The sequence below is a fragment of the Cavia porcellus genome, unplaced genomic scaffold, assembly GCF_034190915.1.
Source record: "Cavia porcellus strain 051 isolate PalLab524CR breed Dunkin Hartley unplaced genomic scaffold, mCavPor4.1 scaffold_18, whole genome shotgun sequence".
NCBI classification, from domain to species: domain Eukaryota; kingdom Metazoa; phylum Chordata; class Mammalia; order Rodentia; family Caviidae; genus Cavia; species Cavia porcellus.
This window is the reverse complement of record NW_026947501.1, coordinates 40,569,751-40,582,885: the sequence shown is the minus strand read 5'-3', so window position 1 is coordinate 40,582,885 and position 13,135 is coordinate 40,569,751. Positions and strand designations below refer to the sequence as shown.

At 43.5% G+C, this 13,135-nt stretch overlaps 1 protein-coding gene across 1 annotated transcript in view; it reads left to right on the top strand.

Moving 5' to 3' along the window:
• The first annotated feature begins 5,758 nt into the window (after nucleotides 1–5,758).
• LOC134471428 (liprin-alpha-1-like) overlaps nucleotides 5,759–13,135 on the top strand; it is a 58,821-nt gene continuing 51,444 nt past the window's right edge. Inside the window, exons 1-2 of the mRNA XM_063230335.1 lie at nucleotides 5,759–5,858; nucleotides 6,770–7,018. Of these exons, the coding sequence (XP_063086405.1) occupies nucleotides 5,811–5,858; nucleotides 6,770–7,018 (297 nt within the window). The 5' untranslated portion in view covers nucleotides 5,759–5,810. The remainder of the gene's footprint in view (nucleotides 5,859–6,769; nucleotides 7,019–13,135) is intronic.

The window sequence follows — 13,135 nt, the reverse complement described above, 5'->3', positions numbered from 1 at the left end:
ACGAAATCTCCTTTGACCCTGATGACATCATCAGCAACATAGAAATGATGCATGAGGAAGGCTGGCAGCGCAGCGTGTGCAAGCGCCTGTACGGGCTCTTCCCGGCCAACTATGTGCAGATGTGGCAGTAGGCGGCCCGCCTGCCCTGCGGGCCTGTACAGAATCACACTTCAGATCATGCCTTTGCTGGTTTGGGGTTTTGGGTTTGTATTTTTTGTTCTGTTTTCTGAGGGTGAGGAGGGAAATACACATACTGATTTTATATTTAATACTTCTACTGATGCTTTTGAAAATGTTGATGCCACAGAATGTGCTAATAAATTGTAATCGTGTTCCCTAGGAGGACTTTGGTGATTGTTTTTGAACTTTTTTTTTTTTCTTTTTTTTGCCAAATTGCCTTGTCATGTGTAGCCACTTCAGGTACCTGTGGCTCTCCTGAGGTCAGCAGTGCATGTTGTCTGTATGTTTGTCATGACTGTTGGGTCTCCCAGGACTGATGTCCATGTCTGCAGCTCTGGGAGTGGCTGACTACATAAGCTCTGTGGGGCAGCAGTGTTCGGAAGTGGAGGGAAGACCCGGGTCAAGAGTAAGACTGGTGGGAACCCCTGGAGGGGTGCTGGCTCCCCTGTCAGGTGGGACACCCCCACATCTCATCCCATGTGACCCAAGGTTGTGCGAGGCTTTCTCCTGTGCCCCTGTCTTATCCCTATCTCCATGGCTCTCCTGAGCCCTGACTCCTGCCCTGCTAGGTGTCACCACGTCCTTCCACTGTTCCCTCACTGCTTGTCTTACACACTGGCCCACAGTGAAGGGCCCTGGGCTTAGAGGTGAGCTTAAAGCTAGTTGGGCCTGGGTGCCACCCAGGGCTGCTCCCATGGCTGTCTGCTCATGCAGGGGGGGTGACATGTGTGGCTGGATGGCCCCCAGTTGGGGGAGGCAGGTACCTTGCTGTGGACTGCCAGAAGGACGCCCTCATCAGGGGGTTGTGCATTTTGCCAAAATCTCGTGTTTAGTTATTAAAATGTGATTGAGTTGGCTAAAATACGACTGGGAACAAGCAAGTGTTCCTTCCCGTTGTGCCACGGTGGTCTCTTTAAGCCACTCTGTCCATACTGCCTGCTACTTGCAGGGGGAATACCTGTCCTTCCTGAGACACCAGGGCCAGTCTTGTTGGTGCACATGATTGGGGGACAGATCCACGGAAATGTTATGACTGTTGGGGACACTTGGCGGTCCTGATGTGCATGTTTTCTCTCTGGAAGTGATTTCTGCAGTCTTGCTTTTCCCACTATTAGGTTGGGTTTTACATACAACTTACTGTATCTGGATTTCTGTAGTATACCTCATACGTATGATTTTTTAAAAATCAAATGTTCCGAATAAACCTTTTTTTTTCTTTTTTTTAACTGATTTGCTGTGTGATTTGCTTTGATACTTGGTCACTTTGTTCTGGAGTTGAAAGTGCCTTTGTGGGTGTCAGTGTCCTGCATTCCGTGAGAGACCTGGCCTGGACCACCCTCCAGCCAATGTGCCATCCTGCTGCTTCTCAGGTGAAGCAAAGTCCCCTTCTCAAGGGCACGTTTTATCACCTGAAATGCACCCTCAAATCTTTATTTGAAGGAAGTCTCCAATCAGAACAGAAAATGCCATATTTAGCAATCACTTCTGAGCTGCAGCTCTCAAAATGAATCCTTCAGTGGTTGCCGTGTAGTCAGAGGCATTAGTTTCCTTCAGCTCACACACCTCAGGGCCTGAAGGAAGGGCTGAGCCTGGGCAGAGGAGCTGGTGTCTGCAGCAAGGGCCTGGCTCCTGGACCTGCCCTGGGCTCTGGCCAGTCTGCTTTAAAAGGAACAATCATGGATGAGGGACTAGCCACCTCTTTGGAAACCCCCAGGGCAGTGGCAAGGGAGCTGGTGCTCCCTCCAAGGTGGACAGGCAGACCTTCCTTCCTGGGCAGCTCCCAGACCCAGTGCCAGCACAAGAGGGCTTTGAACCTTTGGGAAAAGGCACTCTGTTATACCTGGAAGCAAGGGAAGCACAATGCAAATCATAGCTGTGCAACGCTTTTATGTCCGTGTCGTTTGCAGGAGCTGAGAGTAGCTTACTGCAGCCATAGTCCTGGTGTAGGGACAGGCCCAGAACCCTGAGCTTTGGGCACTGTCCTTGCTGTCTGGTGAGGTCCCTTGACTCTTCCTGCCAGCAGGAGCCAGGAGCAGGGCTTGAAAACCTGGTTCCACTCATACCCTGCCTGCTGGGCCCTCCTGTGGAAGCCCAGCTGAAAAGCCCCTCCAGCCTCTGAGCTGGCAGCAGCATCCCCAGTGCCCTGCCTTGCCTCCACCTTGATAGCAGAACTTTGCCAGTGTTGCTTGTGTGATACAATCCTGAGAGTCCATCTCTCCTCCCACAAAAAATTTGGTGCATCAAGGGGTCCCCAGTGTGGAGACTCTCATGTATGACTATAGTTTGGGGGTGGGAGAAGGGAACTGTCTACCAGTGAAGCTGCTGCTACCTGTTGGAGAGGGTGGGCAGATCTTGAACTCGGGTGTGACATGATACGGGATATATGGTAACAGTGTTTCCGTTGCCCACTGTTTACCCATTTGCTCTGTGACCATAGATGTGGCAGGGGCCTTGCAGACCCCGGACACAAAGTGGACAGGTCCCTTTCCATTTTGCTGAGTCATACATCTGTAATTTTTAAGTTTGATCTCAAGGACCCCTTTAGTCTGAGGAACAACTTGGGACTGGGTTTCTGGGCCCCTTTGTGCTCTCAGCCACTGGAAGCTGGAGGTCAGAGGTTAGCAGGCTTTTCTCTGTTGAGGCCCAGCCATGAGGAGTGATTTCATGGTATGGAGGCAGCAAGGGTCTCTGGGAAGCACTGCAGTTTCTGATGGCCACTTTGGGCAGCTCTGAAGTGCACACAGAGAAGGAAAACTGAGAGCAGGTGAAACTTCTTGTCTTGTGTGTGGAAGATACTTTTGCTGGTCCTTGTTCAACCAAAGATGTCCAGAAAGGGACTGCATGGGAAGTTAACGGAGCATGTCCCGGGTGCTGGCCCTGCATGTGGAATGACTGGTGAGGGAGGGCTCTGGTGGGGAACAGCTGGTTCCACCTTCATTATTACCTCCAGCTACAGATTGTGTAACCAAGAAGAGAACACAGGTGCCCCAGAGCTGTGCCCTGTGCTCTTGCACCCTGCAGACGCTGGTAGAGTGGGCAGGTGCTTTGCCTCCTACACTGGCTTGCAGATATTCAGCTTCTTTATCTGAGGAGGATTAAAAACAGCCACCTCAACTAGCTGAAGTGGCACACTCTTGAAGCTGAGACAGGAGAATTGCTGAAAGTTTGAGGCCAGCCTGAACTAGATAATGAGTCCTCCTCTTCCAAAAACCAAAAGACAAGACAGCTCTCTCTCTCTAGTCAGGTGCTTGCTAGAAGCATTTCACATGCTCAAGTGCCAGGACACACCTTCCCAGCTGGATGGGCCAGGCACAGTGTCACATGCCTTTGGTCTCAGCACTTTGAGGCTTGCCTGAGCCCAGACAATCCAGGCCAGTCTAGGCAACATAACAAGACCCAGCTCAAAGCAACAACTGCATGGAATGATTTGAGCATGTATTGCAATGTGATACAGTGATACATTGAGTAACTGGCTTTTCTGGAGACACCAAGATGCCTTCAGGTCCTTGCTTCCATCCAGTGTTGTGAATTCTGTTTTTTCTTCTTTCTGCTGACATTTTCTGCCACGGAAACAGACCCCTTGCTTTTGATTATGATTGTGAAGGTGATGCCATGTAAGGAATATAGTCATTCAAGTACAGTAAACACAGGCTGCGTGGTGAGGTTGTTTTTCCCCCAACATTATCATTGTTACAATAGTGCTTATTCAATGAACATTTAAAAATTCCATGAGCCAGACAGCTCAGTTGTCATTTCTGCTCTGTAAGATTTCCCATAAACAAGCCATCTAGATTTAATGTGGTTAATTTCTCTGTTAATGAAACTTCCTCCTAGTAAATAAGGAAATCCCACCTCTCAGGTGCACTGTGAGACTCAGTAGGCCCAGGGCGCTTTTCCAGGCAGAACAGTGACTTCCCACAGAAGCCCACCTTGTCATCCCCGGGATTTGTGAGAATGTCCTGTCTGGCACTGGAGAATTCAGTTGCAGATGGAAGCAGGAAGAGGGCGCTGAGGAATCAGTGGTTAAGGGGGCAGAGCTTCAGTGTGGGAAGATGAGGACATTCTGGAGGTGGATGTGGGGACAGCTGGTCAGTAGTGTGAGCATACCTAATGCCCCCGACCTGTGCACCTGAACATGGTTCAGATGGGAAGTTTTGTGTGTGTTTTACCATAACGAAAATATATCTTGTTGTCTGTTTGCTTTTTGAGACAGGGTCTTTTTCATAGCTCAGGCTGGCCTTGAACTTCTATGTAGCTAGCCCAGGCTGATCTTCGCCTTGCAGCAATCCTCCTGCCTCAGCTAGAATTATAGATGTATGCTGCCACACCCTGCTGAAAACAAACTTGTCCAACAGAGATTAGAAATTTCTGAGTCGACCCAGCATAATCCAAAGGGGTCTTCAAGAGGCAAAGGGAGGGGCCTGGGGATTTAGCTCAGTGGCATAAGCACCTGCCTTGCAAGCAGGCAGTCATGAGTTCGATCCCCAGTACCTATAAAAATGAAAAAGAAGCAAAGGGAGGCTAAGAGCTCAGAGTCACCGTGGTGGGATGGGAGAGGACCTTGACTGTTACTGCCAGCTCTGAAGTTGAGGAAAGTGGACAGAATCCACAAGTCCCTCCAGAAACTGGAGGCAGGAGGAAGTGGATTTTCCACTGGACCTGCAGAAAGGAAGGCAGCCTGGCCATACCATGTCTTTAGCTCAGGAAGACCCTTGCCAGATCCAGACCTACAAAACTGAAGGGACACTGTTTCTTTAGGTTATCAAGCTTGTGGTGTCACCAGAGTCTCCACAGACCATCCAGTCTTCATTACTTGGTGGTTGGCATGGTCTGTGTCTGACCACAGAGTCCCTTTCTCCACTAGGTGACTGCTGGGTGCCCAGAAGGTGCTTTGCTTGATAAATGATGCAAACCTGATGGCATGAAGAATCAAGGGACCCACGTTTGGTGATTTCTCCATGTGATGTTTCCTCCCACTTTTCTGTGGTGCAGGGTACAGAACCAGGACCCTCACACACGCTCTAGTCAGGCACCCTGACACTGAGACACACTCCCAGACTCCCCTCCTCAAGTTTTAATTGGCAGGATCAAAATTTGTCTATATTTATGATTGGTAACATGCTACTTGTTTTGTTCCTTGGATTTTTGAGACACTTTTGCTCTGTAGTTCAGGCTGTCCTTGAACCCACAGCATTCTTCTTGCTTCAGCCTCCCACGAGCTGGGAATAGCGGTGTGTGCCACATCGCCCAGTCTGTCACATATTTTGATATGTGTACACACTGCAGAACAGCTAAACTGAGCTAATTCACGTGTGTTATCGCTTGGGGTTGTTTTTTCTTCGTGATGACAACTCTTAAGTCAACTGAACCCTTTTTGCTTTTTAAGAATGGTTTTTGTTTTATATCGCAATGTTTAAAAAGACTGCGCGCAAGGTAAGGAGCGGGAGACTGAGGCAGGAAGGTTGGAACTGGCCAGGGGCCACCCGCCAAATGTCACCCGGGGGTGGGCGTGGGCGGGGGCAAAGCTTCCGCGCTTGGCTGGCGGTTGGTCCTGCTTGCGGCTAGCAGGACCCCCTAGGTCTCGAGGGACGGATTCTAAACCACTGCCCATTGCCCAGGAGACCCCAGTGATGGCACTGTGGACTCGCCTGTATGGCCGCGTCCTGGAAAGCTCTAGGGTAAGTGGGGCCAGAACTTGTACAGCACCCGGTGAGGTGCTAGAAATCATCGTGGTCAGGTGTGCGGTCGCGGGGATCTCTTGCTGGAGGGTCGCACCTGCCTGGGGTACTACCTGGAAGTCTTCAGCGATCCCTGTCGCCCTCATTAGGCCCGTCTGTCTATGTGACACAATAGCCTCTCATGATCGTACCTCTCACCTTTCCTTCCTAACCATTCTCCACTGTACTGACCTGCTGTATTTCCATTGTGAAGCCTTCTTCTTTTTTTTTTTTTTGAGCTGTAAACTTAAGTTAGGTTGACTGAACAGCCACTGCAGTCCTTGAAAAACATCTCTCTTGAGCCATAGCAAATCCAATTCCTTTCTGTGTTCACTAAATTAAGCCCAAGAATTCAGGCAGGCCTTCCCAGGAGCTGACTGCACACAGTCAATAAGATGTAAGATGTAAGATGCCTGTTGGATTTTGTACTTGTCAGTTTTCCTGGCTGTATACTGCTTCTGTGCTTTTCCTGAAAAAGGATTGAGTGGAATGGGCCCCTACCAGGAAATAGAAAAAACTAGGTAACAGAAGCGCACTTGTTTTCAAAACTAAAAAGTTTGCTTTTGCAAACAAAACCTCACATGGTTTGCTCTATTCTTTATAGGAGAAATAAGTAGCTCTCTTTGGGCCTTACATCTTCCCAGCGTTGTTGTCTTCTTTAGTGTCTTCATGTGGTGGCTTTCTGCATTTAATGGGTGCCTAGGTGTATCTTCACAGAGTATTTGCATCCAAAGAATAACAGATCTGTGAATAAAGAGATTGTCAGCTTTCCTTTATTAGCTACAGATACTCATAAAGTTGTAGATTTGTGGGAACCTGTATTTTCCGTATAATGACTAGTCCTGTGTTTTTGTTCCAAAATGATGTGTGAGGTGATGCCCACCATCAGTGAAGAAGGCCCTTCAGGAGGAAGTGAAAACCATGGATCTGGCTGCCCTTCACAACCAGATGCAGATTCCCATTTTGAACAGCACATGATGTCCATGCTAGAAGAAACATACATTGCTCAGAGCACACTGATAGAGACTCAAGAAACATTGGCGTTGACCCAGGGGAAATTACTCGAGGTTGGTCATGAGAGAGATTCGTTGCAGAGACAACTCAATACTGCGCTTCCACAGGTATGTGTGGTTTTCACCTGAAACTACAGGTTTTTTCTGTTACGTGTCTTTCTGTGGTACCATCTTTTGTTTTTGTACCTGTATATTTTGTGTAACCAACCACTTGTCAAATGATAGTTCCTAGTGTTTGTAAGCGCATGCAGAGTTCCTGGGGATTCAGCTACTTAGGGCAAACAAACTAGTGTTCTGTAAAGTCATGTGAAAATATCTTACTACTTTCACTCTTCACTGAGGAACTGCTAAAGATTTGGGAATGCACTTTGAAGGTTTTTTAAAAAGACTTGAAACAACAACCAAGCGGCATGGTCCTTGGTTTCTTTGATTCTGTTTTGTGAGATCTCTTGCTTAATGTAGGCTTCCCATGGCTTGTATCTCAGGAATTGTATGTGTGTTTAGGATTGTATCTCAAGGATTTGCAGTTTTCTAATGAAATTTGGTAGATAATAATTTTTTTTGTTTGTTTGTTTTTGGTATCAGGAATCGAACTGAGGACCTTGCTCTTGCCAAGCAGATGCTTGTTGCTGCTGAGATATTATCTCTAGCCCTTGAAATTTGGTAGACAAGGATTGATTTCACAGAGAAAAATTTTTACAGACTATCTTTACAGAATACTGGTGTTTGTAAATCACATTTGTAATAAGGGATAGAAAACTGGAAATTTATTCTTTAGGAACTTTCTCCTTTTAGACTAGACTTCTAAGTTTAAAACAACTGGGCTGGGGATTTAGTTCAGCAGCATAAGCTTCTGCCTGGCAAGCATAAAGTCATGAGTTTGATCCCCAGTACCAAAAACAAATATATAAAAGTAAAAACCACCTCAAAGTTGGAAACAACTGTAGTTCTTTCTTTAATTATATTACATTCAGCCCAGTATCTCAAAACTGCCTCTTGTGGAATTAAATGGAGACTGAATGGCATGCGAAGGGAGAACATAGTAAAACTAGAAAAATGTAAGGTAAATGGTACACAGCATAGTGGGAGATAAGTAGCTTATTATTTAGGTGTTTATAAGCCATCGAGTACCATTTTACTTGTTCATAATAGTTGCCTTTCTGGTCCATTCAGGTAGACCTGAATAAGCATACATCTATGCTGTCATGATGAGTCTGCAGTGATAAATCAGCAAATGAACACTAGCCCTAATGTATTTGTTGGCTATAGTCAATTCTCCTGAAAGATTAATAAGCCAAGCATTTGAATTTCCTTTTTAGAAACAATAATTTGATGTTAGTGCTATATGTTTCTTTTGTTGGTTAGAGAATCAGTAAATTGTTTGCTTTTGTGGAGCATAGGGTTGAAGGAGGGCTTCATTTGTGTTTGCCTAAGTGCTCTGTCACTGAGCTCCATCCCTCCTAGTCACATTAAGATTTTTCTCATTGGAATCTTATAAATGTCAGAGTTTATTTAGGTCAGATTTTACTATAGAAGATTATAAGAACTGGCCAACTTGTATTTGTGTAGGGAGGTAATGGGGAGCAGTTTATGTGAAGGATTTTATAGTATATACAGGTATTTGTAAATTTGTGATGGTTTAGTTTTGTTTTTGTAATATATTGACTATAATTTGAGATAGATCTACAGTTTATCTAATACATAGTTAATCTATTCAGTTTTTGGAAAAAACAGGCAGGCAGGACCTGAGAGGGAAGTGACAGGAGTTTTGTAGAGTTGGTTTCAGGCAGTGGGTGTTGTCACACCTGCTGATGAGGTGGTTGCCTGGTGATTTGTTTCTGGGGGGTTCTCAGTGTAGCAGCCTGGAAATGCTTAGTTTAGTGCATAATGTGATGATGCCACCAGGTCCTGTCACCATCTGAGCACCTGATGCAGCATTTCAGAAACACAGAAACCATGAAACAAACTTGTTTTGGTCCTTTTCCTTTCCTGGAATCAGGCTCATCTTTGGTAGTTGTTTGACTAGAGAGGCCTGTCAAGTAAGTGCCCGGTGTACTTTTGGCACATTAGGTAGGCAGGTCAGAATGTGCCCTACTTCTAAAAATTGAAGTAAAAGGCTGGGCATGGTAGTGCATTCCTGGAATCTTCAACCCTTAGGGAGGCCAAGGCAGGAGGATCAGAAATTTGAGCCCAGCCTGAGAAACTTAGCAGTTGTCTTAAATAAAAAATAAAAAGAGAGCAGAGAATGCTCCTCAGAATGAAGGCCCCCAACTATAGCAAATATCAGAAATCTTCTCAGCGAATTTTCCATAGAGCCAACGCACTTGAGAAACAGTTCCTACATCAAAATGAAACACTGGAAGCCCCTGCCTAGTTTCCAGTACAGGTGTTTCTCATTTAATTACCTGCTTAACAACTGTTTGGACTTCCCTGCTGCTCAGACTTATGCCTCCTCTTTTTTTATTTTTTGTAAAGTTCTGCACATCTGGTTCAGAGACTCTCAATGGTTTGTTTTTTTGTTTTGTTTTGTTTTGTTTTTTTTTTTAGTTTGTAATGTTTATACAGTACTATACTTTTTCTGATGGTACTCTATGGTACTGTAGTTTCATGTTCTGTTGTACATTATATACTGCATAGAAGTTGTGCAAATAAAGGCAGAGTCATCAAGTTGGAGTTTCCTTTGACCATTTCTTTGTGCTGAGTGTTGTAATGTATGTACTATATACAGCTCCTCATTTAGCAACTAATTCTTTTAACGCTGTACTGACAGGAATAGGACTTGGTGGTTAAATGAGGAATCCTTGTACCTTTCCTCCAATTCTAACAATGGTCTTGATCTCTCACCATTGATTATTTTTGCTTCTTCTTGACTAAATGAAGTAAAATAGTACCTATATTGTGTTTCTTGGTTGTTTCATTGTTCATGAGATTTACCTGTGTCCTATATTTTTTGCCTATTCTCATCTGTTGTCTGGTAATCCAGCATACCAATATATCAAAATTTGTTCTTTTCTATTCATGAACATTCAGGTTGATTCCAGATTTTATCAATTCTATCCTGAGTATTCTTGTGTATTATTTCTTTTGTGTATGAGAGTGAAGCTATGGCTGAGCATGGCGGCATATGCCTATAAACTCAGCAGGGCAGAATGTTGAGGCAAGAAGACTGCGAGTTTGCGCCCCTCTTGGGCTTTATACTGAGAACCTGTCTTTTTTGGGGGGGAGGTAATGGGACTTGAACTCAGGACGTTGTGTTGCCAAACAGGAGTTGTGCCACTAAGCTATATCCCTGGCCCTCGGATCCTTTAAAAAAAAAAAAAAAAAAAAAAAAAAAAAAAAAGCAGAGAACTGTGGAGTGATAGATATCCCATGCATTTGTTCAGCCTTAAGAGATATTGCTAAAAGTGGCATTGTACTGACACCAACAGCATGTGAGAAGTCAGTGCGCATATCATCTTTACCCCTGACACTGTTCATTCTTTTTTTTTTTTTTTTAAACTGGTACCAGGGCTCGAACTCATGACCACCTGCTTCAAGGCAGGCACTTATGCTGCTGAGCTAAATCCCCAGCCCCCATTGTTTATTCTTTTATGTTAGCTTTTCTGGTGCCTATTTAATGGGAGAGGTGACTTAGTGAGAGAGGTACCAGAGATCGAACTCATGACTACCTGCTTGCAAGGCAGGTGCTTTTGCCACTGAGCTAAATGCCCAGCCCCTTATCATGTATTTCATGTATTTCTTTAGCATTTCTACTTCTTCATCTGAGAAGGGTCTGTTCATTTTTGATGCCCATTTTTTGAATTTGGGGGTGGTTCTGTATTTTTGAGCTCCTTATATATTTTAGGCATTAATCCTTTGTCTGAGGAACAGCTGGCAAAAATGTTTTACCATCGCGTGGGTTGTCTCTTCACTCTCTTGGTAGTTTCTCTTGCTTTTCAAAAGATTTTGAATAAGATGCAGTCCAAGTTGTTGATTATTTCTGATAGAAGCTTTGCAATTGGGGTTTTTTTTCCATGAGATCTTTGCCTATACCAAAGTCTTCAGTTCTACCTGTCTTCCAGCAGATTGGAGTTGTTTCTATTTTCATATTGAAGTCTTTGAGCTATTTGGATTTTAGCTTAATGCCTGGGAAGGGATATGGGTCTAGTTGTAATCTTTGGCATGTGGAAAGCCAGTTTTTTCCAGCACCACTTCTTAAAGAAGCTATCTTTCTTCCAGTGAGTATGTTTGGCTCCTTTGTCAAAGATAAGATGATTGAGTATACTGGAGTTGTTTCTACATCTTAAAATCTGTTCCATTGATCCTTGAGTCTGGTTGTTTTGTTTTGTTTTGTTTTGTTTTGCCAGTTTTTACCACAATAACTTTGTAGTATAATTTGCAGTCAAGGATTGATTGGATTCCTTTCTGGTTTTGGTATCAGGATAATACATGCTTCCAGGAATGAATTTGGGAGTATGGCTTCTCTTTCAATTTCTTAAAAGAGACTGAAGTAGTAGTATTAGGTTTTCTCTAAATTTCTTGTGGTATTCAGCAGTGAATCTGTCAGGGCCTAGGGTTTTCTTTATTGATGGGTTTTTAATTACATCTTCATTTTCACTGACAGATACTGATTTATTTAGAATTTTTATACCTTCTTGATTCAGCTGTGGTAATTCATATGTAACTAGGAATCTGTCTATTTCTTCTTTGTTTTCTATCTTACAATACACATTCTGAAAGTAGGTTTGGTTTTGAGGATCTTCTGAATATCTGTAGGGCTTCTTGTGATTTCCACCTTTTGATTCCCAATTGTATGTGTATGGGTCTTTTTTGTTTTTAGTAAGGTTGGCTGAGAGTTTGTCAAGTTCATTTAATGTAACACAGAACTCTTTGTTTCATTGATTCTTTGTATTATTTTGTTAGTCTCCATTGCTTTAACTTCTGCTCTGTTCTCTATAACATCCTCCTTTTTACAAGCTTTAGGCATGACCTGCCCTTGATCTAAAAGCTTGAGGTTCAACAGTAGGTTATTTGAGCTTGCTCTGTTTTTCAGCTATGGGTATTCAGTGCTGTAAATTTCCCTCCTAGGACTGCTTTCATTGTGTTCCTTATGTTCTGTTACAATGTATTGGCATTATCATTTAATTATAGATACTATTTAATTTCATCTATAACCCATTGGTTATCCAGGAAGGTATTATTGAATATCTATATGTTTATGAATCTTGTAGTTGGCCATTGATTTCCAGTTTCACTGCACTGTGGGCTGATAATATGTCTGGAATAATTTCAACTTCTTTCCATTTCTTTAAGCATGTTCTGTGAGCTACAATGTGTCCTATTGTGGAGAAGGTTGCATATGCAGCAAAAAGAATGTGTCCTCTGATGTTCTGGTGTGGAATACACTGTAGAAATCTGCTAAATCCGTTTGTTTAACAATTTGGTTCAGTTCTGACATTACATTGTTGATTTTCTTGTTTAGTTGATCCACCCATTTGTGACAGTGGGATAGTGAATTCCCTGTTATAAATGTATTAGCGCATATTTTGCTTATCATGTTTATTAATATTTGTTTGTATAGTTGGGTTTTCCATGGTTGGCATTTGGTGCATATATATTTATGACTGTTATCATTTCCTCTTGGATTGTTCCCTTTACAAGGATACAGTGACCTTTGTCTCTTAATCAGTCTTGGCTTGAAATCCCTTTGTCTGCAGATAGAATAACTACCCCTGCTTTTTTCCAGGTTCCTGTTACATGAGTATTGTTTTCCATCCTTTGACCTTTCAGTCTGTGAATTTCTTTTTGAATAAAATGTGTTTCTTGTATGCAGCATATTGTTCGATCCTGCTTTTTGATCCATTCTGCCAGTCTGTTTCTTTCGTTGGGGAACTGAGGCCATTAACATTGATTATAACTGATATGTATTGACTTATCTTTTCATGGTTATTCTCTTATCATTGGTTCTCTTTTTCCCTCCCCTGTGAATTGCTTGCCTTGCCTGGTTGATTGATTCTGTTGTTCTTCATGGAGTTGTAGTCCTTAATATCTCTTTCAGGAATGTCCATCAGAACATTTTGGTGTGCTGGTTTGGTGTTCGTGGGTTTCCTCAGGTGTTCTTTATCATGGAAAGTTTTATTCATTAATTTTGAAAGTTAGTTTTCCAGTGTAAATCAATCTAGTTTGGAGGTTGTTTTCTAGGGCTTGAAAGGCTTCACTCCAAGCTCTCCTTAACTTGAGCATTTA